The 23079-nt window shown below is 38.3% G+C and overlaps 2 protein-coding genes across 3 annotated transcripts; one reads left to right on the top strand and one right to left on the bottom strand.

The window, feature by feature from the left end:
* Nucleotides 1-577: 577 nt before the first annotated feature.
* On the bottom strand, nt 578-5817 carry LOC103458748 (protein yippee-like 5). Of its 2 annotated transcripts, none has more exons than XM_008399771.2 (3): nt 5673-5817; nt 4378-4521; nt 578-3450 (listed from the first exon to the last, which is right to left on the bottom strand). In XM_008399771.2, exons 2-3 carry the CDS (start codon nt 4516-4518, stop codon nt 3226-3228), a joined length of 366 nt encoding a protein of 121 aa, XP_008397993.1. In that variant the 5' UTR covers nt 4519-4521; nt 5673-5817; the 3' UTR covers nt 578-3225. The 2 variants fall into 2 exon arrangements, with proteins under 2 accessions (XP_008397993.1, XP_008397992.1); XM_008399770.2 differs by lacking the exon at nt 5673-5817 and adding an exon at nt 5313-5657.
* Nucleotides 5818-5900: 83 nt separating this feature from the next.
* plb1 (phospholipase B1) lies at nt 5901-23035 on the top strand. The gene is made up of 44 exons (XM_008399772.2): nt 5901-5968; nt 7145-7261; nt 7722-7777; nt 7877-7940; nt 8077-8140; nt 8928-8962; nt 9324-9390; nt 9472-9520; nt 9611-9679; nt 9772-9837; nt 9947-10002; nt 10829-10895; nt 10981-11088; nt 11208-11261; nt 11590-11652; nt 11719-11808; nt 11900-11960; nt 12061-12119; nt 12657-12730; nt 12818-12861; nt 14275-14383; nt 14510-14561; nt 14665-14745; nt 15038-15103; nt 15209-15309; nt 15399-15480; nt 16030-16134; nt 16241-16336; nt 16417-16488; nt 16585-16662; nt 16748-16808; nt 16885-16943; nt 17122-17189; nt 17268-17311; nt 17439-17538; nt 17623-17674; nt 17790-17870; nt 18822-18887; nt 19022-19116; nt 20039-20120; nt 20206-20310; nt 20436-20531; nt 20640-20714; nt 21280-23035. The coding sequence occupies exons 1-44, from the start codon at nt 5950-5952 to the stop codon at nt 21550-21552; spliced, it is 3381 nt and encodes a 1126-aa protein (XP_008397994.1). The 5' UTR covers nt 5901-5949; the 3' UTR covers nt 21553-23035.
* The last annotated feature ends 44 nt before the right edge of the window (nt 23036-23079 follow it).

Genomic DNA, 23079 nt, shown 5'->3' with positions numbered 1-23079 from the left:
TCTCCCCCTCTCCTCCTCTCTCATAGCATCACAGCTTTATGTAACTTTACGGCAATACTGCAATGTTAGTAGGTGGATTGAGGAGTAAATCGTCTTTTTTCCCCATTTATAAACCAAATGGAGTCGAAGCTTTTTCTTTTGGGGGGGGGACGATTTGTCACACTGAGCGCTGCAAGGTTTGGATTAACTTGTTTTTTTTTAACCTTCTGCTTCAAAAAAAAAAGCAGTATCTCCTTTCTTAAGCTCTGAATATTTACTTGATTCTGAATAATTCCTGAGAATATTCTTTTATCTCTTCCACAGAGAGACATCAACAGCGTGTGTTTGAGGAGTGCAGTGAAACATGTCAGACTTTGCCAAGCGGATTAACGTCAGAGGCAGCCGCATCAGCAGCATTTCCAGCAGAGAACGTCTTGAAGGTTTTTCCTCAGTATTCTGCTGCCCCCTACAGGCCTGCATGGTACCTGCAGTCCCATTTTCTTCCTCGTAAACACTAATCAGTCATGCAAGGAAAACGCCCCTCTTATCAATTAGTAATTGAAGCGTTTTTTTATGAATAAAATAGTAGGACGCAAACTCAACAAGACCACAAATTTATTTAGAAATCACATTAGAGAAAATCTGATCATAGCCACAGCAAAAAAAACAATAATCTTTTAATTCAAAAAAAATATTATCACAAAAGAACTTATAATACAAAGCAGATAAATCAATTTGTCTTGACTAAAATGCAAAAGCTGAACAACAGAATACTATATATTATTACTATTACTACTCTGCATGCAGAAATAATCCATTGTGTGACCAACGAAACTTTTAAGGATCTATCTATTGAAGGTTTGGCCCTTTTGGTAACAACTTACATACATTCATAAAAACAGAGTCAGTCACAAGTTTACACAAGCCCATGAATATTCATTTAGGGCATCAAATGGTGCTGTCTGTATTTCAGGGTGGAATGACCATACAACTTCAATGATTATTTTAATTAACACAGCGTACTCTTGATTTTCTCTCTAAACTATACATACATCACCATCGACTTTTGGTTCGACGTCATTTAGTAAGTTGTACCTAAATCGCATGCCTCTGGCACAATTGGAATTGGTTGATTTTATTTCAACTGGTTGGTTTCTCGGCATACGCCTGACTTTTTTTTTTTAGCATCATCCACACGTTCTCAAAAGTTTCGAGGCATGGGTCACATATAAGAAGTTTAATTTTGGTCTGCATTATTCATTACTAACCCAGTTTTAATGTGTGTGTTTGGGATCATTGTCCAAGTTTCAGCCTGTTGGCGTCTGGTGAAGGTGTAGATGTTGAAGCGAGTCCTGTCTTCATTATTCCATCCACCTTGCAATGCACTGGTACTACTGGCAACGCCACCACCACCACCACCATTGTGCAGTATGCACAATATCACACAACTGCAAAGGACTGCTTGGATGCCATTATGTTTGTGGTGGCAGGCACTGAAACTCGGTTTACCAAAAGGAAATTTGACGATGGATGTTTGTTTCCTGTCTTTTATTTTCATTTCTGATCAGGTTCTTTGTGACTGGTCGCCATGATGACGGTAAACAAAGAGAAGAGTGAAAAGTCCTAGCGTTATTCAGTGATATCGCAATTTCATGTCATTATATCTGTGAACTTTGTAGCCAATCTCCTTCCGTCTTCTGTCCCAAACACACATACAGCCTGGAATGGATAAAGCAGGACACGAGCAAGGTTCTGAAAACGAGAAGCAAGTTGTCCTCAACAATCTGAATTTAAAAGCTTAAACTTGCTCTATCATTTTCAGGTCAGTGGCTCCAAAACATGGCTTTGTGTTGGAACTCTCGAAAGGAATTTAACCAAATAGTACAGGGGGAGATGTGTGGGAAGAGGATGTATATATATCTGAGCCTAAATGTATAGTTCTGAACCTTTGTAAATCAGAAAAAAAACAGCAATAATTTCAAACTTGTGCACCAAATAGTTGTTAAAATCTACTGACTAAATACGTCCAAACTTATGACATGATGTGATGATGATGAAGAGCCTTATGTAAACTTCTAACCAGCACCGTATCAAACTGCACCCCAAAAAACTCTAACGTTAACATCACATGTCATAAAAAAAAAAAAGTTTCCATACAATTTGATTATAAAAACAGAGTCCAAAATTAAGGGCTAAGTACCCCATTAAAGCTCGCCTGGCTTTTGGTTTTTATAAAACAAGTCATCTGATGACAAAAATATGCCCCAAGCTGTAGGTTATATAAAGAGTGGGTCATCATGCTGAGGGCAGCATCAGCAGAGAGCTCGTGTTTAAAACGGCAAACCCTAATATTCTGCGTTGAGCTCGGAGTCACAGCTACTTTCAGATAGCACTCGTCATCTTATAAACAAGGACTTCTAAACAAGAAGGATGTCACAGTGACACTTTGCTCTTCACACGGCACACAGGCAGGCCCAGCATCCACGGTAACAACTACAACGCCACCACTTTCACATCATGAGCAGAAGCTGTAGGTCGCATCAATCAAATCGTATGTACACTATCGAAGCAGGAGCTGAATCACTGTTGAGCACAAAGAATATTCAAATATGACATCATTCTGTGCGGTCCTCACTGTATCGCTTGTATGAGAACGGAGATTTTTAGAACACCACTACGTCCGTTAAGCCAGAAGCTAAGAAGAAAAAAATAATAATTAACCGACGGAGAATAAACAGCCATGTTGGTGTCTTGAATGCATTCGGTGTGAAGAAGTGATGGTCCCACAACACAACACAACACAACACAACACGGGAGCACAAATATCACAAAAATTAGAAGTAGAGGCTCATATTACAACGCTCTGCAAAGAGAGTCGGCTCTCTCTGAATTCCATAAACAGAAACAGCTCAGGCATGTCCATGTTTCCTCCATGAACTCAGTTAGCGTCAAAGTGTGTCGGATGTAAACTCAGTGATCATGCTTATGCGGGTGAGTGAAGGGACACCTCGTTACAGCTGTGGTGAGGGACTTTGGGAATAGTTTTGGGGGGTTGGAGGGGGCTGCCTATCCAGCACACGATTTATTTATTTATCTTTTTTTTTTAAAAATCGCTAGAGGTCAAAGGTCGGGGAAGGAGAGGGAAGCTGAAGCCAAAACCTCCCCCCACCTGACTGTGCAGGTGATGATGTGCAGCGTTGAGGGGAGGCAGGAGCGGAGCGGGAGGGCGCCAGCGGGTCCGGGAACTCAGGAGTTGTCCGAGGGGACGTGCTCCTCGAAGCCTTCGCTCTCCCTCACCAGCGCCCTCTCCAGGATGACGCGGCCCTCTTTGTACCGCTGGCTGTCCTCGGTGGCAAACTCGTAGATCCAGCCCAGCTTGCTGTTGCAGTTCTTGCAGCTGACGTCCCGCACCATGTGCCTGCCAGTGAGCATCACTCTGTCCTGCACTTCGCTGTACTGGAGGTTCACCACCTGCGGAGGGGACAGAGGAGCCAAGATCTGCTGAGATGTTTACAAATACCCTTTCGTTGGCATTGATATCAGGTGATAGTTGCAACCTAAAATCGAGAAATTGGTGTAGAAGTGAATTACTGTCCAAGTTTCAAACGTTTTCCTGCCGATTTTAGGTTAATGTGAAGGATTTGGTTGCATTTCTCTGTACTAATTATTCCATCCCCTTTGTTTAAAACACAGTCACCACTGGAAGCAAATGATCCCACATTATGATGCTGCCAATGTCATGTTTGAGAATTAGTTCTGTTTTTAAGTCTTTGGTTTGGGGGATTACATTCCCTCCTCCAAACATTCTCCAAACATTTGTCTTTGTCTGACAAAAAAAAAAGACATTTTTTTCCTAGGTCTGCCTTCGGCTGGTCTGTGTGTGCATCTGTGAAGTTCACTCAAGCTTGAAAGAGTTTTTGGCTTTTTTCTGCTTTAAAGCTGATCTTTTCTCAGTTCCTGTTGATGTTAAACAATGGTGTTTTTGGATAGAGTTGAGCTTTAGTGCTTCCTTGATTTTTTCTGATCACTCTAATTCTCTTTCATACAAGACTAATAGTTTGGGTGTAATAGATTAAATTTGGGTTAAATTGGGTTTTCCAAACAGTTAAGAATTACAAACACATATTAAACTGGTTTCGAGCTTCTCAAATGGCTCAAACCTAGGTAGGTAGTAGGGCGTCTGTATAACTTTCAGCCTAGAAATGACAGAAAGTACAATATAAATTCAAACTTCTGCACCCAATCTTTTTTTTTTAATGAAATCAATGAAGCTGTATTTATATAATGAGCAAAATCTGTACAAAGAGCAGTTCAAATAAACCATTAAAAGCTCCCAAATTAATCAGAAACCCATACTGCCGACAAAATGTAAACCTCTGGAGCTGCATGTGTGCGAACCTTGTTGAAGAGGAAAGCTCTGCCTGTGGCTCCAGTGAAGCGAGTGGAGATGAGTTCGGACCGATTCGTCAGGATGGTGTCACAGTTGGCGCAAGAGAAGAGGCGCGTCCCGCCAATATGATCCAGGAAGATGCGTCCCATTTTCTGATTTATTATGCAATCACCAGAAATATAGCACAAGAGAAAATAAACAGGAAATAATATGCAAATGCAGTAAATGATGACAGCTTTTAAATGTCATTAGTGTACGTGATTTATCATAGATAAGTATCTTCCAGGAGATCAACTGGTGTGAAGCAAATTAATCCATAAAAACTGAAAATTGGGACATATTTTGCTATTTTTAATACACTATGCTCAAGGTATAGTTAATAGTTACTTATCTGGAATTTATCTTAAATTCCAGATAAAAATAGCACTAACAATAAAATGCATATAATAGGAAATACTTAAGGTTGACCTATTTAGGATTTCATGTGGAAAAATCTCTAAAACAGGAGTTCATTATTTTAAAAAAGGCAACCAAACTGTGTTATTAGCAATCCACTGAAAGCTGATCTCGTTATTTTACGTTTTCCACTAGAAATATTCTCTTATCTTTCTCCACTATTATTTGTGAAATTCCTCACTGGATAATGTGCAAATTATGCTACATAACCTGTCATCACTACATTGGCAACTTGTTTTTTTTTTTTTGCAGTAAATGGATACCATTTCAAGCCATATTTTTTTTTATTAACTGCGCATGTAATTAATATTTTTCGGCCACTAGACATTTCTTTGGTGTTAAGTCCCATTTTTAAAGATCATTTAATTTAAAGCTGAAAATGTCCTACTTCTAAATACCAACTATAAATATATTTTAAAGGTGAGCTATTTTCTTTGTGTGTGTGTGTGTGTGTGTGTGTGTGTGTGTGTGTGTTTTGTTGCATTACCATTTTTCTTAAGCTGAGCTCTATGTTCCTGATAAGCTCGACATGAATAAGGTTGGCCGCAAATAACCGTTCAGACATTACACGTTCTTGTTAAAATGCCTAAAATAAAACCTCTTGAATGAGCACTGCTGTTCAGAAGAAGACATTTCGACGAACTTACAGAAGATAAACGCGTTACTTGTTTTTCTGTGAGATTTCACGCCTCGCAGCACAGAGGTTTCCAAAACATTTTAGACGGAGAGAAAGTCAGTGGAAGCAAACATCAGGCTAACCGCTGAGCTAACAGCGACAACAGGCTAGGAGCAGAAAAAACAACAACAAACGAATATTTCAGCTTGGCTCAGTATAACAGCTTCCTACCTTTCAAAATCTGGTTTCAATGGCACTGAAATGTTCGTCCCGCGATAATGTCATCAATATTTACAGTATATTGTGTGCGCAAGTGTTTTGTTTCTGTCGTCGTCGTGGCTTTGTTTTTCTTTTTCAGCTGTTCCTGTCTGCGTTCCGCTTACAGCCAGTATCAACATCCGGTTAAGACCGAGCGACCGCTGCTGCTGCCGCACCAACATGTTGTTACTTCTCTCCGCCGCCAGGCGTCGCAAGAAATCCAACCACAGGGAAATTAAGATGCAGAAGCATGACGAAGACGCCTCAGAGTGAGTTAAATACAAAAATGTATCTCAGAGGTCAAAGCAAGATCATAGAGGCTTCAAAGAAGCCCTTATTTCAGCTAATTTACCAATGAAGCACTAATATTATTTGTCTAGTGTTTAACACCAACACTTAAATTAACTACATGACAGAATACATTATTCTTTGGCGCGTAAAGTTACATGAGTAACTTTATATTTTCTATCAAAAAGATAGCAGGTAAATAAAAATGTATTTTTTTTCCAAGTTGATTGCTTAGTTCTGTTATGTCGTCCTGTAATTATTAAACTAACTTACAATGAATGCAACTCAACTTACAATTTGATTGTTACAGAACCCTATCGAGCACATTTCATAATCAAAAATCACATTGAAAGGTTTTCCATTTGAGTTGTGTATGTTAATAGTCCTTGTCTTTTGCACATCTGTTTAAGCAATTTAGGAGTGATAGCGAGAGGGAGACTAACATCATGTTAGGTCTTGATGCAACACATCATAATACAGCAGGCATGCTTTCTCTTCAATGAGACTCTAGAGATAGTAGAGCAATTATCAAAAGTCCATCTAAGGGCAAACCTCATAAAGTTTACAGTAATCTAATCGCATCTCGAAACTTTTCCAAAAATAAGCCCCATTTGATTTTATATGATTATAAATCCAAGGCGGAAGAGATGCAGCATCAGCAGGAATTAAAGTTGACTTCTGAAGGCATATGACTGCACTGGATTTTATTTAGAGGTATCAGAAAACAGGAGACTGCATACAAACACACTTAGTCCTTCTCCTTTTAGTTCACGTTTTATTCTGTTTAGATCCGTCAAATAAAATCCAAATGAAGTTTGTGCTTATAATGTGGAAAATTAAAAGAATGAAATCAATTTAACAAAGCTCTATATATTGTTCAGTTGTTTAAGATCAATGTTTTATTTCAACCATAATGTCTTCAACCTAACTTTATTCTAACACATAAAGTTTGTGCAGGACGTCACTGCGATAAGCAAAACGGCAATATTGCATTTATTCTAGCTTTCAAATTGTCACGTTTTATTTCCCCATCTTTTCCTTGTTGTTCGAAACCTCGCCCTCTTGGGAACCTTCGCCATCTCCACACCCTCTGCAGGTGGGGTGTACATTTACAGTGAATGAAAGCTCACAGTCATTCTTCATCTGAATCTGAGCAGGAGAGGGGGAAAAAGAGACTCAAACAGTTCTCCGTGTGCACGCCATCTCTCTCTGCATCATGGCCGCAGCTGCCCTCCTGATTCTGGCAGTCCTTGGATTCTGCAACACATTCACAGGTAGAGAAAAACAGTTTTCCTGATGAAGTGGAGCATTCAATTTGCGCAAAGATTCTTGCGTTTGCCAAAACGTGTGAGATCAGAGATCTGGTAACTAAATAGCCAACCTGCTCTTTAAGAGCTCCAGGTGTACTTCAGCACCTAGATACTGTTTGAGCTTGACTTTTATAATCATTAAAAGTTTACAAGTTTTTTTCCCCTGTAATGTTTTACCAATGCTACATGACATGCAGCGCTGGTGGCTTGGTGTAAATTTACAGCATCTCTCTTATTTAGACATAAATATCTGAAGACTTCTACCAGCATTAGCACACAAAGGAAGTTCCGCTTGTAAAAGAGAGTCATGACAAAACTACATGAGGATTTATCTTCATCTATGTTTTGTGATAACATGTATTAAAATTTCAACGGGCTGTTTTCCCACAATAAAGTAATAATAGTTGCCCTTTGTCACATGCAGTTAGTGGTGGTGTCGGTTTGCAAGAAAATGGACCTGAAAAACATGAATTAAAGGAGGTATTGCAATTTATCTTTCTCTATAAGATGCATGTATCATTTTCTATGTCCTATATTTGATGTATTGCTCAACTACTCAATTGTGTTTTTCTGCTGCAGACAGAGCGTTTCATGTCAGTACTTTGCACAGCACTGCCTGGCCCTCTGTCCTCTTCCCCATCAGGTAAAGCAGTGCAATCTTCGCCGAGGAAGTTGCACAGTTGCTTGTATGAGAGAGCTGTTTCTTCAGGAATTCATGACTCTTCAGGCCTCACGATGAAGTTGTGACATCTCTGATTTTTGTTTTCCCTTGTCATCAGTTCATACTCTCACGCCAGCTCACATCGCAGCCCTTCACACACTGGGAAAGCCTCTATCCCACAGGTACATGCACAGTCTGCAGCAACACACAGACAGACACTTACTTTAGTCCTCAAAGATACAGTATATGGGCCTGTTACTGTCATCAAGAAATGCCAAATAGTTATGGTTGATGAACCTCTTAAACAAAACAAATTAGAGACTGGCTTAAATGTTGCAGCAAAAAGTTACTTCTTTGCTTTAAAATGAAGGTAAAGGAAATGCAGATGTGCATTTCTGGTCAGTAGACTGAAAGTAGGATGCACACTGGCTTTTAACTTACAAGAAAAACAAACTTGGTAGTTTGGAGACATTTGTAGTTGCAAAAAAAAATCTACTGTAAATAGTTTACACACACTCTCACGGTGTGCAAACTGCACAGTGGATGTCCACACAATACTTCTATTAGAGTGAAGAGGTTTTAAAACCTCCATTTGTAAACAGCAAGCCATAGATTGCGGGCTAGCAAGCGACTAATTTCAGCTTATGTTTGTGTTTCTCTATAAAGAGCAAAACAACAAGAAGGTACACGGATCTGCATATTAATGTTCCTTGAAAAATATTTGTAACTTTTATGCTTTATTTTTGCTTTAGTCTATGTATTAAAATAAAATGATCAATTAACAAATATCACATATACAATTTTGACTTTATTAATCAACACTGTGAATGATTGTCACTTTTCTGTTTGACATAAAAACAATTAGAGAACATAGACTCATAGTCTCATTAAGAATTAGGCATTTTGATGAAATTTTGACTATGTTTGCAGCTTCTTATGCCATGCATTTTATTGTTTTTTAATTATCAGGAATGAGGCCTCCACTGTTGTCAGGAGGCTGAGAGGTAAGATCAATCAAAACAGCGCTTTGCCACTAGGCACTCTTTGGATTATGTATTGGAAATTATTTCATTCAAGGTTGGCGGAAAGTTCACATCAGGTGCAGATCATATCTCATCAATGTTCTGATTAGGATGCACTTTAAAGAAAAAGCTATTGCCTCAATAGCCATGCCGTGAATTGAGCTTATCTGTATGGATATGATAGTCAGCCATAAATACAGAACACTGACCTTCAAGCCGCATCATTATGAACACAGCATGACTACAAGAATAAAACTTCTCTGTTTGCGGAAATCTTACAATCTGCTGAAGCTGCTTTGTCATACCAAGCATTTTATTCAATGTATTCTCTGTGTTTGTACAGAGCTGTTTTCCATGTTTAATCCCAAATTGGTCACTCAGCACGAGGGTCAGATCTCCTTCCACCATGGGTAACACGCAGATATCAACCATCCAAGTGCTTGAATGTAAAAATCGTACTATTCCTCATATGTGGAGGTAATGTGTTTCAGGAGTTTAATACAAGAGACAGAAGAGCTTTCCTCTCACCTTTCCAAACAGGTATATTCAGTCCATTCATGCAAGCTGTCATGAGTTCTAAGCGTTTAATTTCTTTGTATTGAATCAAACCCAACTGGCTTTATGTCCTAGGAGGAGACAGACTGGAACATTGTGCTGTTGTTCATCCCTGTAGATTTAACATGCGCCTGTTCAACAGATGTGAGGCTTCTTGTGTCAAATCTACAAAAAAATCTATTTTGCCCTTTGGATATAGCGTGTATAAAAGAGGTGTGTGTTTCTTTGCATTGTAGGCCGCTGAAAACATTCAAGCCACAGTTCAGGAAGTGGACGCAGCTCTGAAGATGCTGCAGAAGCAGGTGTGATTTTGATGTTCCGTAAAACTTTGTCATCAACCAATAGAACAGTGGGGAAAAAAAAAATCTGAGACAATAACTGTATGCTGTTGTGCTGGAAATGTGCTTCCAGGTGCGTCACACTATGGTTCACGTAGTGGTTTGGAGTGAACATCGTCAAGAAGACAGGTGAGTGTTTGACGAAAATCAAAGTTAAAAGTATTGTTCCTTGTCGATACATGTGGGTGCAGTATGTTGGTATTATGCAGAGCAAAAGTGTTAGAAGGTAATAAAAATTATTAATTATTAAAAGTAGCAAGAAATACAATGTGTTTTATTGTAAATTTATGCGATAAACCGAGGTAATTCAAAGTGCTTTAGAAAACAAACAAAGAAACATCACAATACACTGGCAAAATACTGTGAAATAACAAATGTTGTAATCCAGACTAGAAAAAAAAAAGTCCAGGTTCATGTTTTAAAAATCAAAGTCAGCTCTACACAGGTGGGTTTTTAGCCTAGGTTTTAAAGGAAGTCAATGTTTCATCGTTTTGCAGTCTTCTGGAAGATTGCTCCAGATTAGAGGATGTCGTGGAGTTCCTCTTCATCAGCAGCAAGGCTGTGGGGAGGTCATGGGAGATGGAGGGAGCTAAATGTATACCTGTTACTTCCCACATAGCTACTGGGCCTTAATTATTTCAAAATAATTTAAGAATCATAGATGTATACCTCATAAGACTGGCAAACATAATTGCTGTGAAAGGTGGTTCTATGTGCTGACTCGGGAGCACTGCTCACAGACGCACACTACCCTTTCCACCTTTCTATGTGGAAAACATTTTTTAAAAAGGCATCATTTTTCTTTCGTCTTATAATTATGCTCAGCTTTGTGTTCATCTGCTACTCAAATCCTATAAAAACACATTTAAGTTTATACAACACAAAATGAGCTATGTGCTGTATGCCTATAAACTGTGAAGGATTGTCAGAGTTTCCTGTTTTTGCTTTGTGGCAGGTGTGCTTGTTCAAAAGAAGGCATAAACCCAGGTCTACAGAAAGCGTTCCTACTGAAAGCACTGCAGGTACAGCACTGACTGGCGCATGACTTGTAATGTGCATTCATTTTTCAGAGCTATCTTCATACTTGTGTGCTTGATCTGCTTTCAGGACTCTGTAAGTGATCTGCTGAAAAATCCAGCCCAGTACAGCCGAGGTGAAGACTTCACCGTTGCACTGCAGTCTTCTCCAGTTATCCTCGAATCCCACTCGGATTCTGTAAGTGAATAGAAATCAACACTAACTGTGGTGTCGTAATTACCTGTGAGCTGTGAACCGTATGTTTCCTGTACTATTAGCTAATGTGTAATTTATATGTGATGTGTCTTTCTCTGAAGGAAATCACTGACTCCCATATAAACGAATTGGCTCTTCAGCTATGGACCGATTTGGTGAGTTCTCATAAATGCAAGAGGAACAAGCTCAGTTTAAAGAACAGTTTGTGCAATCATGTCTGGTATGCAACAAAGCAACGTGCTGTGTAGATAACAGGACACAGTCACTGAAACCCAAAGTAAGTTTGAATAATGATTAGACTTGGCCTGACTGATTAGATAACAGATGTTAAGATTAATATTGAGATTTTAACCTCGGGTTGTATTTCCCATTCTTCGTTAAACCTGTGTGTTCGGGTAAACAGATCATACGTGTGATCCCAACATACACTCACAAAAAATAATGACTCCTAAATTTTAACTAGTGATAAATTTCTTCTATCAGCTCCAGCCCTCAACACACCAGACTGAAATGAATGATCTCATTGTCATTCCCTGCCCTACAGAGGTAAGGTAAACCACTGAATCCCACTTTCTAAGACTAAACCAGTTTAACACATTTAACATTTTCCAGGAAAGGCCTTTTCTTCGAACATACATAAACACCCCCGATGGAAGAGAGCACGAGAATGTTGCTGGCAAAGCCTCTGCACCGATTGATCCTGTAAGAGCTTCTTTGATAAGATCCAAACCAGATTGTAGATAAACGACGATTCTGCTTTAGAATAACGAGGGATTCTCTCTGTTGTCATCAGGTCATGGGCACTGAAGTGCTTTGCACAGATCGAAATCCATCTCCCACCACACCTACATCAGGTAAAGGATATTCTTTTTTTTGGTTTTATTTTCAAAACTTAATATCTGGAAAGCACTTAATTTTAAACTATTTAAACTGAGCTGTTATTTTCCTGTGCAGTTCACAACGTCAGACCTGCGGATATCAAGGTGGTGGCAGCTGTGGGCGACTCTCTGACTGTAAGTGTTTTTCATCTTTTTTCATGTCAGCAGCTAAGTTAGCTGTATCCAACCACAATCGTTATCACAAAATCAGTGCATGCAATATCCCAATCATAACTGCTTGGGTGTAGTGTTTGTTAGGGTGTAATGCCTCTGGCCACCTGGATTTTATGCCAGCAACTAATCTAACATTTAGTGAACCAGATCAGAAAGCGAGATCGGGCAATGTGATGATGGCAAAGAAAGAGAGCATTGAGCAAATCAATATTATTTCATTAAGGATCAATATCATTATTATGGTATTTAAAAATTTTATCGAATTGTCATGTTACACTAATGTTTTTCTGCCTTATTAGCGACTTTTAAGTTGATTTTTAAGTCAAGGTAAAGGTCTGAATGAGAGACACTATTGTCTCTCATTCATGTTTCAGTATTACACCGTAATACTGAAACATGATTGAAACTTATTGGAAAGGCAACCAAAGCAGATCCAACTGTATCTTCTTTGTTTTCATTGGTCGTTTCTGTGATGCTACACATCTGATATTATTCCAGGCAGCCAATGGCGTCGGTGCAAAAGAAGACAACCTCTTGTTGGTCACTTATCAATATCGAGGACTGTCATGGAGGTAAGCTCTGTACTTTGTGATATTAATGATCCTTCTTCCTATGAGCTAAGATTTAAGTAAACTAAGGTCTGTTTCTGCAATTTTCAGCATCGGTGGGGATGAAGACATATCCAACGTCACAACTTTACCGAGTATGTTTGTTTCCTATGTTTTATTTAAAAATAATTAACAAACATATATTTAGTATAACAAGGTTTTAGCAAATAAAAGGTTGCTCTAAGTGGTAGTTTGTCTTGTCTTGGAGTCACTAAAACAAGTTAACGACTCTCACAATCTCTTAGTCCTTGGATGCACTTCCAAGACAAACTACCACTTCTTCTTAGCTACAGGTTCGTAGGATGTACTGTTTATGTCATTGGTAAAACTGAGCCTACAACAATTTGGTAATCACAATTAATACAATATTTATCAAGAAGGCAATACTTTCCCCCAAGTCCAGATTGTTTGACATTTTTCTGCCCCCGATCCATTAAATTAAATCACCATGTTAAGATTTTTGTACTCAGGTTTTCTTTGTCTGAATTTAAAATTTGACTGCTGACTTGAAATATTCCAGTGTAACATAAACGGTTCAATCAAGGTAATATTGTAAAAAAAAAAAACACTCATAATGGCAGCTTCTGTTGCTGCTCATACCCTCTGACATTTATGGTGCCTTCATGGACGACCTCAGCACACACATCAAATACACGTGCGGTAATGTAACCTGATAACATCACAGATCTTTGCCTTTAAGCTTTGCGCTGATAACAAGCTGGATTGTAGTTCATAAATTAATATTTAATAATATGTTATATAAATCAAAATCACACATACAAACACACAAGTGTAGTTCAAACGTCAGTGTTACTGTTCAATTGTTTGGTTGTTATTGCAGTTACATGTGAGCCTAAAATTTAAAGCAATGTGATGCATTTTTTATCTGTATTGCATTGAAATAATTGATTGCTTCAATAATTTATATAAGATGAAATTGTCAACCCATGATATTTGTTTTTATTTCTATTTTTAATTCTTAAAACAAAAGCTGCAATTTAAGTGTTAAAAAACATGTTATTGTATAATCTGAATTTAATACAGTTACACATTTATTGGGAACAATGATAAATGTGTACACAATATATATTTTTAGAGTACTTTTATTGCAGTCAAATATTCCCACAATATTAAAACAAATTATGTATTTATTTTAATTTCCTCATTTCTATATTAATTTCTTGGTAAATGTATTTAATACTAAAGCAAAACTCTAAAATATTCAGTATTGTCCCAGGATTAAACATGGATTCTCAATGAATGTCGATGTAGCTGTGTATGGTTTAAATCATTTTTCAAATCCTTGCATTTTTGTTAAACTAAAAAGTTAATTACCACATTTTTTCCAGTGATGCTACAGATGTTTATTAATTCACTTGATAATATTCTGGTTTGTACAAAAGGAGTCCCCAAGTCATGGAAACGACCAAACAGAGCTTAATCATTTATCTGTATCCATAAGCCTCAGCATAACATTTTTTTAATCTGTTTGAATGATTTTTTTGTAGACATCCTGAGGGAGTTTAACCCCAATGTGACTGGATTCTCAACGGGCATCGGAAGCCAGGACAGTCCAGGAGCTTTTCTCAATCAGGCTGTACCCGGAGCACAGAGTGTGTCAGTTAACCACCAGACATTTGAAATACCACCAGGCTCTTTATATTTTTTCCCCATTATAAATACATGTGTTGTAATATTATACTATCATCTGATTATCTTATTGAACTTTGTCTCTTGTTACAGTAACATGGTGCAGCAAGTACGCACTCTAGTGGCCAAAATGAAAAATAACCCGGTATGGAAGGAATTGTTATTTGCAACCATATACAACGTTTCACTGTCATTGTGCTGTTTTGTTCGCGTATTACATCACAGTGTTTATCTGTGATCTTCTTCAGCACATTGATTTCTCCAATGACTGGAAGGTGATCACCATGTTTATTGGTGGCAATGACATATGTGCCCACTGCACAGACAGTGTAAGTGCTTTCTCCTCACACATTTTAAGACTTAAGCCATACTTTAGAGTGACCTGATTATTTTTAAACCACCAAATTTCAATTTAAAGTTGTGTAATGAATGATTTACATTACATTCAATATGTCTTCACTTACATTATTTTACATTGTAAGGCAATGTAAAATATTTCAGTATTGTACTGAAAAGTACAATCAGTACAATACCCTTGAAATGTGAAAACCCCAAGCAAATGTTTGAACTGAATGTTTCCCTTCAAATTAATTTAAAGAGTTTTTTTTTTTTGTCCTACAGGTTGTCTTTTCAGCCAGAAATGTTGTCAATCGAATCCGTGAAGCGCTGGACATACTCCACGAGGAAGTATGTTCTCATTGTCTTGCACTGTACACAATGTGTCTGAAAAGTGCCAAAGTCTGTATTACAATTACTTACCAGGCTAATTTTTTATTTCTTTCAATCATTCAGGTACCTCGTGCAATTGTTAACATGGTAGAGATGTTCAACATCGTACCCCTGCGCGAATTGCACAAGGACAAATCTTTGGGTTGTCCCACCTGGATGGTCAAGTTAGTGTTTTTTGTCTCACCAAGGCAAAAAGTAGGACTTAAAAACCTGTGACATGTTGCTTTTAACTGCCCTTGTGTGTATGTTTCAGTATCCTTTGCCCCTGCGTGATGACGGCCACTGATGGATCATATGAACTGCAGAAGCTCAGTGACTTCAACAGAGCGTATCAGGTACAGATCTCCTCACATTTTACGTCTTAATCGAGGAAATCAGTAGAAAAAGTCACCCTTTAAAGTCCTGTTTAATTTCACTTTTAAAAGTTGAAACGGACAATAATATTGTCAAAAATAAAATTGTAAAACTATCAGCTTACATGTTGTGTTTAGATTTCTAATTCTCGTTAGATTTGCATTATTTCAGGCTTGCAAGGAACCATATCTGCACTAATAAACTATTGCAAATGGGTTTTGTTCATCAATATATTCCCAGTTGAGAAACTGTAATTTTGTACTTGCTTACATGTAGTGCACAATGTCCCACAATGCCAAGGAGAATTGTGTTTAGTTCTCAGCATTTTTTTTAGATTTACTCTTAGTAGCTAAGTATTATGTATGATGTATGGCGTATGATGTATGACGATAAAGGCTGTTTCTGCTCTTAATTTGGATTGTATTTAAACAAATGCTGTCTTAGAAGCTAAACCATCTTGTGATATTTGCTGTGCTTACCTTCTCCCCCTGGCTGTAATTCTCAACATGTTGTCTCTTTATTATCTGCAGCATGGCATGAGAGAGCTGGTTGACTCTGGAAGGTATGACACACGAAACAACTTCACGGTGGTGCTGCAGCCCTTCTTCAGAGAGGTTGTCCTTCCCAGGCTAGAGGTGAGAGCGAGCAGATTTTACAAAAAAAAAAAGAAAAAAAAAGTTGTTTCTTCACATTCTTTTTCTTTTTTATTCATTTTAAAATTCTTTTTACCTTCTATGACAGGACGGTCGGCCGGATCGCTCTTATTTCTCTCCTGACTGTTTTCATCTCAGCCAGAAAGCTCACACCCTCATGGCCCGTTCCCTTTGGAACAACATGGTAGTATTTGTCTCATATTTGTGTTCTTTTCTTTCCTTTTTTTAATCTAAAACAAGTTAACGACTCTCACAATCTCTTAGTTGGAGGCAGTTGGCAGCAAGACTTACACCCAGGACTTCCAAGCTGAAATTGATCTCAAGTGTCCAACAGAGGTAAAAAAAAAAAAGAAGTAAAAATTCTGAAATTGTATTCTATATATTGCTCCAAACATTTGCATGTATTCATTTTCATTTTGGTCATTCGTCTAGAGCAACCCATTCATTCGAACAGCAGCCAATAGTGACTACACCTTCCCAGGCCCTCCACCAACATCACCTCCCATTACTGTACGTTATGCTTCCCCAAATTAACATAGCAAATATTTATTGTGTGACCATCATGATAAAATATATGTATTTGTAATTTTTCTAGAACTGGGGCAGCGATTTCTCCTGCGCTTATACAACTCCGTCAAACTCTGTGCCCACTTCCGGTAAACATCCCGATGACAATCACGTGAAATGCTGTGTTTGACACATAGAAATGTACCAATATCTGGGTTTTGTTAGCCCACAGAGTGCGTCCAGCAGATATTAAGGTGGTAGGGGCTCTTGGAGACTCTCTAACGGTAAGTACTGGTTACAGAGGCCTAATTTGGTGTTAGAAATATAGAAAAAAGGACAGTCTGGCTCAACGACCACAATTGTTTTAGATCATTTGTGCAAAGATGTCACTTGGTCTTGTGAAATCTATTGTTGGGTGGTTATACAAATGCTAAAATTGGTATTCTGATGCTTTGTCTTCAGGCTGCATTTGGTGCAAGAGCGACAAACCTGGTGGAGCTTCCTACAGAGTACAGAGGAGTGTCATGGAGGTGAGACAAAAGCTTTCTGGAAAAAAAATCATGTAAAACTGTGTGCACTTGGCTCACTTTGTTTCTCTCTCTACCTAGTATTGGAGGTGATGACACTCTTGAGACTGTCACAACATTGCCAAGTAAGAGTCGAGATTTTTTTTTCTACGTTGTGTAATTGCACAGTAGCACCACTAGAGGTCAGTCTTAGCCCAAAATAAACGGAAAATCTCTGAAATGAATAATTTTTTTGTTGGCTTTTTACATCAGATGTCCTGAAGAAGTTCAATCCTGGTATCAAAGGGGCTTCAAAGGGAACTGGGAAAGAGCAGACTGGTTTCAACATGGCTGTATCTGGAGCTAAAGCAGGGTAAACTCAAACACTGTCAAATGTTGTGGGCATTTTATGAACTCATAAAAACAGCAGCCTGACAATATATCCAATTATGTGCAGAGGGGTTCCAGGTCAGGTCAGGCGTCTGGTTGATGCCATGAAAAATGATGCTGTGAGTTTTTAAGTGATTTTAAACTGCTATTCAGCTTTGTTGCAGGGCAACGCATTTGATTCTAATGTTTGCTCTGTCTGTCTGTCTCTCTGGATCTTTTATTGAATGGAGCTAGACGGTGGATTTTCAGAATGATTGGAAGCTCGTGACTCTCTTCATTGGAGGCAACGACCTTTGTCAGTACTGCAATGACCGGGTGAGTCGCCTAAAGAGTTCCCTCTGAAACGCACAGAGTCTCTGGTTAAGCCTCACTGGGTGTTGTGTGGCACTGCCTCATGATATCACTCCCCAAATGGATCTACGCTCCAGAGCATAATGACGCTTTGTGAGAGGGCTCTCCTCTAATAGCCTTATTGTGTCAGAGTGAGATGAGAGCAGGCATGGTTTCTTTTCAATGAGCACATTCTGTTACCTTACCCCTCCAACACGGACCTCCCGCCTCCCACGTCCATCCCAGCCTCTGTCTGCATTAAAGAAGCACAGAGGGGGACAGAGACGGGCCTTGTTCCCTACGAGGCATAAACAACTCAGAAGACTTTCTTCATCTAGTTTCTATGACTCACCTCAGGCTTTATAGACCTAGCGGTCTTTCTTTTAATGACTCTCTTTTGAAGCAGGTCAGGAGAAAAGTTGCATCAATTTAAAATGAGCTCTATAACTGGGTGCTTACTGGTTGCATTCCTCCTCTAGCTGAATAGATTTAGACTAAGCCAGTTCATGAGAGCTTAGCGAGTTTTTCTATCGCTAAGGTAGAGATGCTAAGCAACAATGGCGATTTGCGATATGGGCCATAGGGGCAGTTGCCCAGGGTGGCATTAGAAAGGGGACATCAGTAAAGATAGAGATTATTTATCTGAGTTTCACCCTGAACAGGTTTTCTATTGCTTTCATGCATGTGCAGTCAATGGAGAGTTATGTAGAGAAGGCGTCCACAGGTTGCTGCTAGTCACACAGCCCCCACATGGAGGGGATGTGCAAATTATTCTGACATGTCTGATTTCCCCTTAGTGACCTTATATCTTGTTAGACCATTTTTTAATGGCCTATAGGATGACCTCATCCAGGGTGCCATCGGCTGTTAAGAAGGCTTAACAAAACTCTTTGTTCACCATTAATTATTTATTCATTCTGCCTAAAAAACCCACAGGCTGCTCTTTCACCAGCAAACTACACCAACTACTTGAGGACAAGCGTGGATATCCTGTACAATGAGGTAAGATGACTATGATATACCATGAAATCCTAAGTCTAACAGAAATTGTTTTCTTTACATTTTGTTTAGATCAGCACTAATCCGTAAAAGGATCAAGTCTGATTAAATTGGGTTTTCTTGGTGTTTGGTTTCAGGTTCCGAGAACTATCGTCAACATTTTAGAGATCCTGGAAATTGAAGACCTTCGCAGAATCAAAAAGGATGGCCTTGGATGCACCTTGGTCCAAAAGTAGGCAAACACAGTAGTCTGATCATGTCTTCATAAATCAAGGCCAGTGAGTCCAAGAAGGAAAGCACTTTTTTCTCAAAACCTTCTTAATGATGAACTAGTTATGTAAATAACTTTAAGGTGAAATCCTCTTAAGTCAGATTCAGTTTAAAATGTAAATAAAAGAGACCAAAAGGTGTCTCTTTATAAATTTTCCAGTTCGCACAGCTTTTGGAAATGCAGATTTGGCACTGAGTTATTGAAAATTATTGATGTCATCAATGTTGTTGTAGATGTTTATGAACTATTTTTAATTTTAGAACCATTTTAGAGCCAGGCACATATAGAAGCACCCAAGGTACACGTGTGGAAAAAGTCTTAAATTTATATTCTTTTACAGTACCACAACAATACAGTGCAAAATAAAGAAAATTTGAAGCCCATCTAATTTAAGTTTTAATTCTGAACTGCCAGAAATCTTTTTATATTGAATAACACTGGAAACTCTTTAAAATTACCAGGAGATATGTTAAACACAAATTTGATGTAGGCAACAGCAAACATGAAATGGGTCGTCATTGTGTCTTTTAACAGAATGATGGCCAAATAAACACAAAAGTCATTTTAGTTCCCTGAACTTAACCTGATCGGAGAGCTGAAAAAGACTGAGCTCGAGAGAATATGCAGGACTCTGAAACATCCAAATAGTCTGTACGGTGATTATGATTTCGCAGGAAACAATTATTTTGTACTGAGGTATTTTTCCTCAAAATGCACTCAGAATCTTTTCTTTTAGAATATGTAACTGTAAGAGACAATTCGTTTATTTTTCAAAATATTTTTAGCATGGGTCTCGACTATTATGACCGACCTTAAATCCATTTCAAATAAAGCAATTCATTTTCCAAAATGATATGTTGATTTCCCCCCATTTGACCCACAGGCAAGTGTGCCCCTGTTTCCTGTTACCTGGAGAGGATTCCCCAGAGCTGGCTGAAATGAAACGGATCAACCGGGAACTGCAGGTTTCTAGACAGAGAATAGTGTCATTTCTGGAACACGTTATGAGTAAAAGAGGTCAGCAATAACATATTTATCCACTTTTGTTAGACTGCGACTGAAAATCTGGTGTATGGAGACCGTTATAACGGCAGAGAGGACTTTGCTGTGGTTGTCCAGCCTTTTTTCAGAAATTCCATCGTTCCTCTAGATGCCGTAAGCCGTCTGCACAACACTCAATTGCTGTTCTGAGATTTAGTTTTAAGATGGAAGCACTCCCGTCCTGTTAGAGCAAAAAAAAAAAAAAAACACTCAGTGCTCTTGTGCTTGCTTTCCTGCAGGATGGCGTGCCCGACACCACCTACTTCTCCCAGGACTGTTTCCACTTCAGCGAGCGAGGACATGCTGACATGGCTGCTGCTCTGTGGAACAACATGGTGAGTTTGGCAAGGCCAAAAGTACAAATCTAACTGCAGGGTTTTAGATATAGTGTTGCTAAATTACCACTTAAGCTGAGCAAAGTCCTGTTTCTGTTTTATCTCTAGCTGGAGCCAGTGGGTAAAAAACAGACCTACAACAATTTCACCAATGCCAGAAATATCCTCAAGTGCCCCACTGAGGTAAGACATCTGCTGCAGATTGCCACTGTTGACCCATTTTTGCAATGCATTTTGCTGTACATACAGCACAACTTCAACATATTCACACTTCTAAAGTTTTTCAATATTTTGTTGTTGCAAACTTACAGAACCAATATGTGTATAGTTTACTCTTAAAAACCTATACTAAATAGCTCACAATGACAACGTCAAAATAACTGTTTAAACACTTTTGTAAATAAAAAATAAAAAAAATCGGGACATTGACACACACTACATGCGTATGTATTCACACACATTGCCATGATGTTCAAGTATCAATTCGAGTACATTTGATTTCCATTGGTCGACCTTAAGAACTTTATCGGTGGTCAATTCAACAGCAAGCTCATTTCAGAGCAGAAACCAAACACATGAAGTCAGATTACTTCAGTAAAGAAATTGTAAGCAGGACATAAATCTGTAGAAGAAGGAAGCAAAAAAATATTACCTGGACTTAAATTAAGAATCACTCTAAAGACCTAAAAACTCCTGAAATGACAACAGACTTATACAGCACTAACCTCAATGCTCTTGCATTTTTCAGGAGCAGCCGTATATCTTCACAAGCGTGAACAGCTTCCCCAGTTTGACCACAACCACAGCACCCACAATGGGCAGCACAGCACTGCCTTTCACCCCAGAATGTCCAAGCACTGTCCCAGCATGGCTTGCTGCTGTACTGGCCATTGTAGGGCTTCTGGTTGGCTGCGCCGTCACCGGGCTCATCCTCTCCTACAGACACAAGAGAAGCAAGAAGAAGACCTCGGCTACAGTTGAGATGAATGCTTCTGCTCATAATGCTTACTCTAACTCTTAAACGGAATCATCCAAGCAGAAAAACGAAGAAAGTCGGGGACAAAACAGTGCTTTCTGAAAGCTCAGTGCTTGCAGGAACTACTAATCAGTGTTTTATGTTCAAACAAAGTAATGTCTGTCTGTTTTGACAAGAAAAAATAAGTAAATGCTTTATTTTATTTACAGAAATCAAAATGATCAGTACTTTAAATGACTAAATCAGAGAAATGTATTTAAACTTGTTTGGCTGAACATGTCAGAACAATTGTCTGTGAGGAACATTTGCACTTTTTACTTTTGCACACACTGGTAAGGCAAATTTAAATGTTTGCCTTAGTTGTTAGTATAACAACTAACATCGAACAGGTACTGCCACAAACCACTGAATATGTGCACATGTCTGCTTGCACAAACATGTGCAAGCATGTAGACTACCTTTAGTGGTTGCACATTTCTTTCTAATTTCCTCCTATCTGCACAAGGTTTTTGGACAATGTAACATGAAGTCCTGGACGTAATATCCTCCTTAAAACTTGATCAGAAATAAATGTAACATTGTGCAGTTTTGTGCCACTCTTTTCAGGTTTTTTTTCCTTCCAAAAGAATAATTGTATATTTTGCTCATACCAAAGACGGAATGAATAATTTGAGATTATGAATTTGGACAATTTGTACACTCTGTCCCCTCTAAAAGCACTGGGAGTACCATCACATTATGAACGGGATGGACTACTCATGCCTTGTGTGTTTATCATATCAGCAGTGCAATAGACTGAAGGCTATATAACCATGTTTTTTATGACACTCTTAAAATGATTAAAGTAGGCTGACAGCTTCTGTTATTTTCATCACATATTAAGAGGAAGAGGAAATACTTTGCTTTGATTAGAATTGCAGGTCTAATATTCAGGAATACATATTAAAATATATTTAGGGGTACAGACACATTTTAGAAACTTTTCTGTTCCTGCTGAAGAAAAGGATTCCCATGTTTCACTGTGGGGACAGTGTGTTCAGCGTAAGGTGGATTATCAACTTTTGGCTTGTTTGTTTTTTCATTTGTATCTAGACCAAAAAGTTTAATTTTAGCCTTATCGGTACATAGCCCCTTTCTCCATGTGTTTGCTGTGGCTTCTCGTGATTTGTAGTCATTTTTAAAAACAACTTTTAAAAAGCTATTTCTTGTGGGTGGAAAACATAAACAAATGTAATTTATTTCTTCTTTTTTTTTACCCATCAGGATAAATTGAATTCTGATTGGAATTGATTATATGTTGGTCAGACGACAGCTGTAAATAATTATTTAAAGATGTCTTACGTTATTTTACTTCGTAATGATTTAAGGTGTACAAATAACGGTTGTAATTTATGTTTTAATAGTGATAATTGTACTTTTTTTATTATATAGTTGTTATTATTTGAGTCTTTTAGATTAAAATGATCCCGTAATGATTTGAACTCTGAGTTTATATTGGGAACATTTTTATATATTACTTGCAAACAATTAAACTGTTATCAATCTGCTTGCCTGATATCCCTGATTGGTCAT

Source organism: Poecilia reticulata, linkage group LG22 (assembly GCF_000633615.1).
Source record: "Poecilia reticulata strain Guanapo linkage group LG22, Guppy_female_1.0+MT, whole genome shotgun sequence".
NCBI classification, from domain to species: domain Eukaryota; kingdom Metazoa; phylum Chordata; class Actinopteri; order Cyprinodontiformes; family Poeciliidae; genus Poecilia; species Poecilia reticulata.
This window is presented reverse-complemented; position numbering and strand designations above follow the sequence as displayed.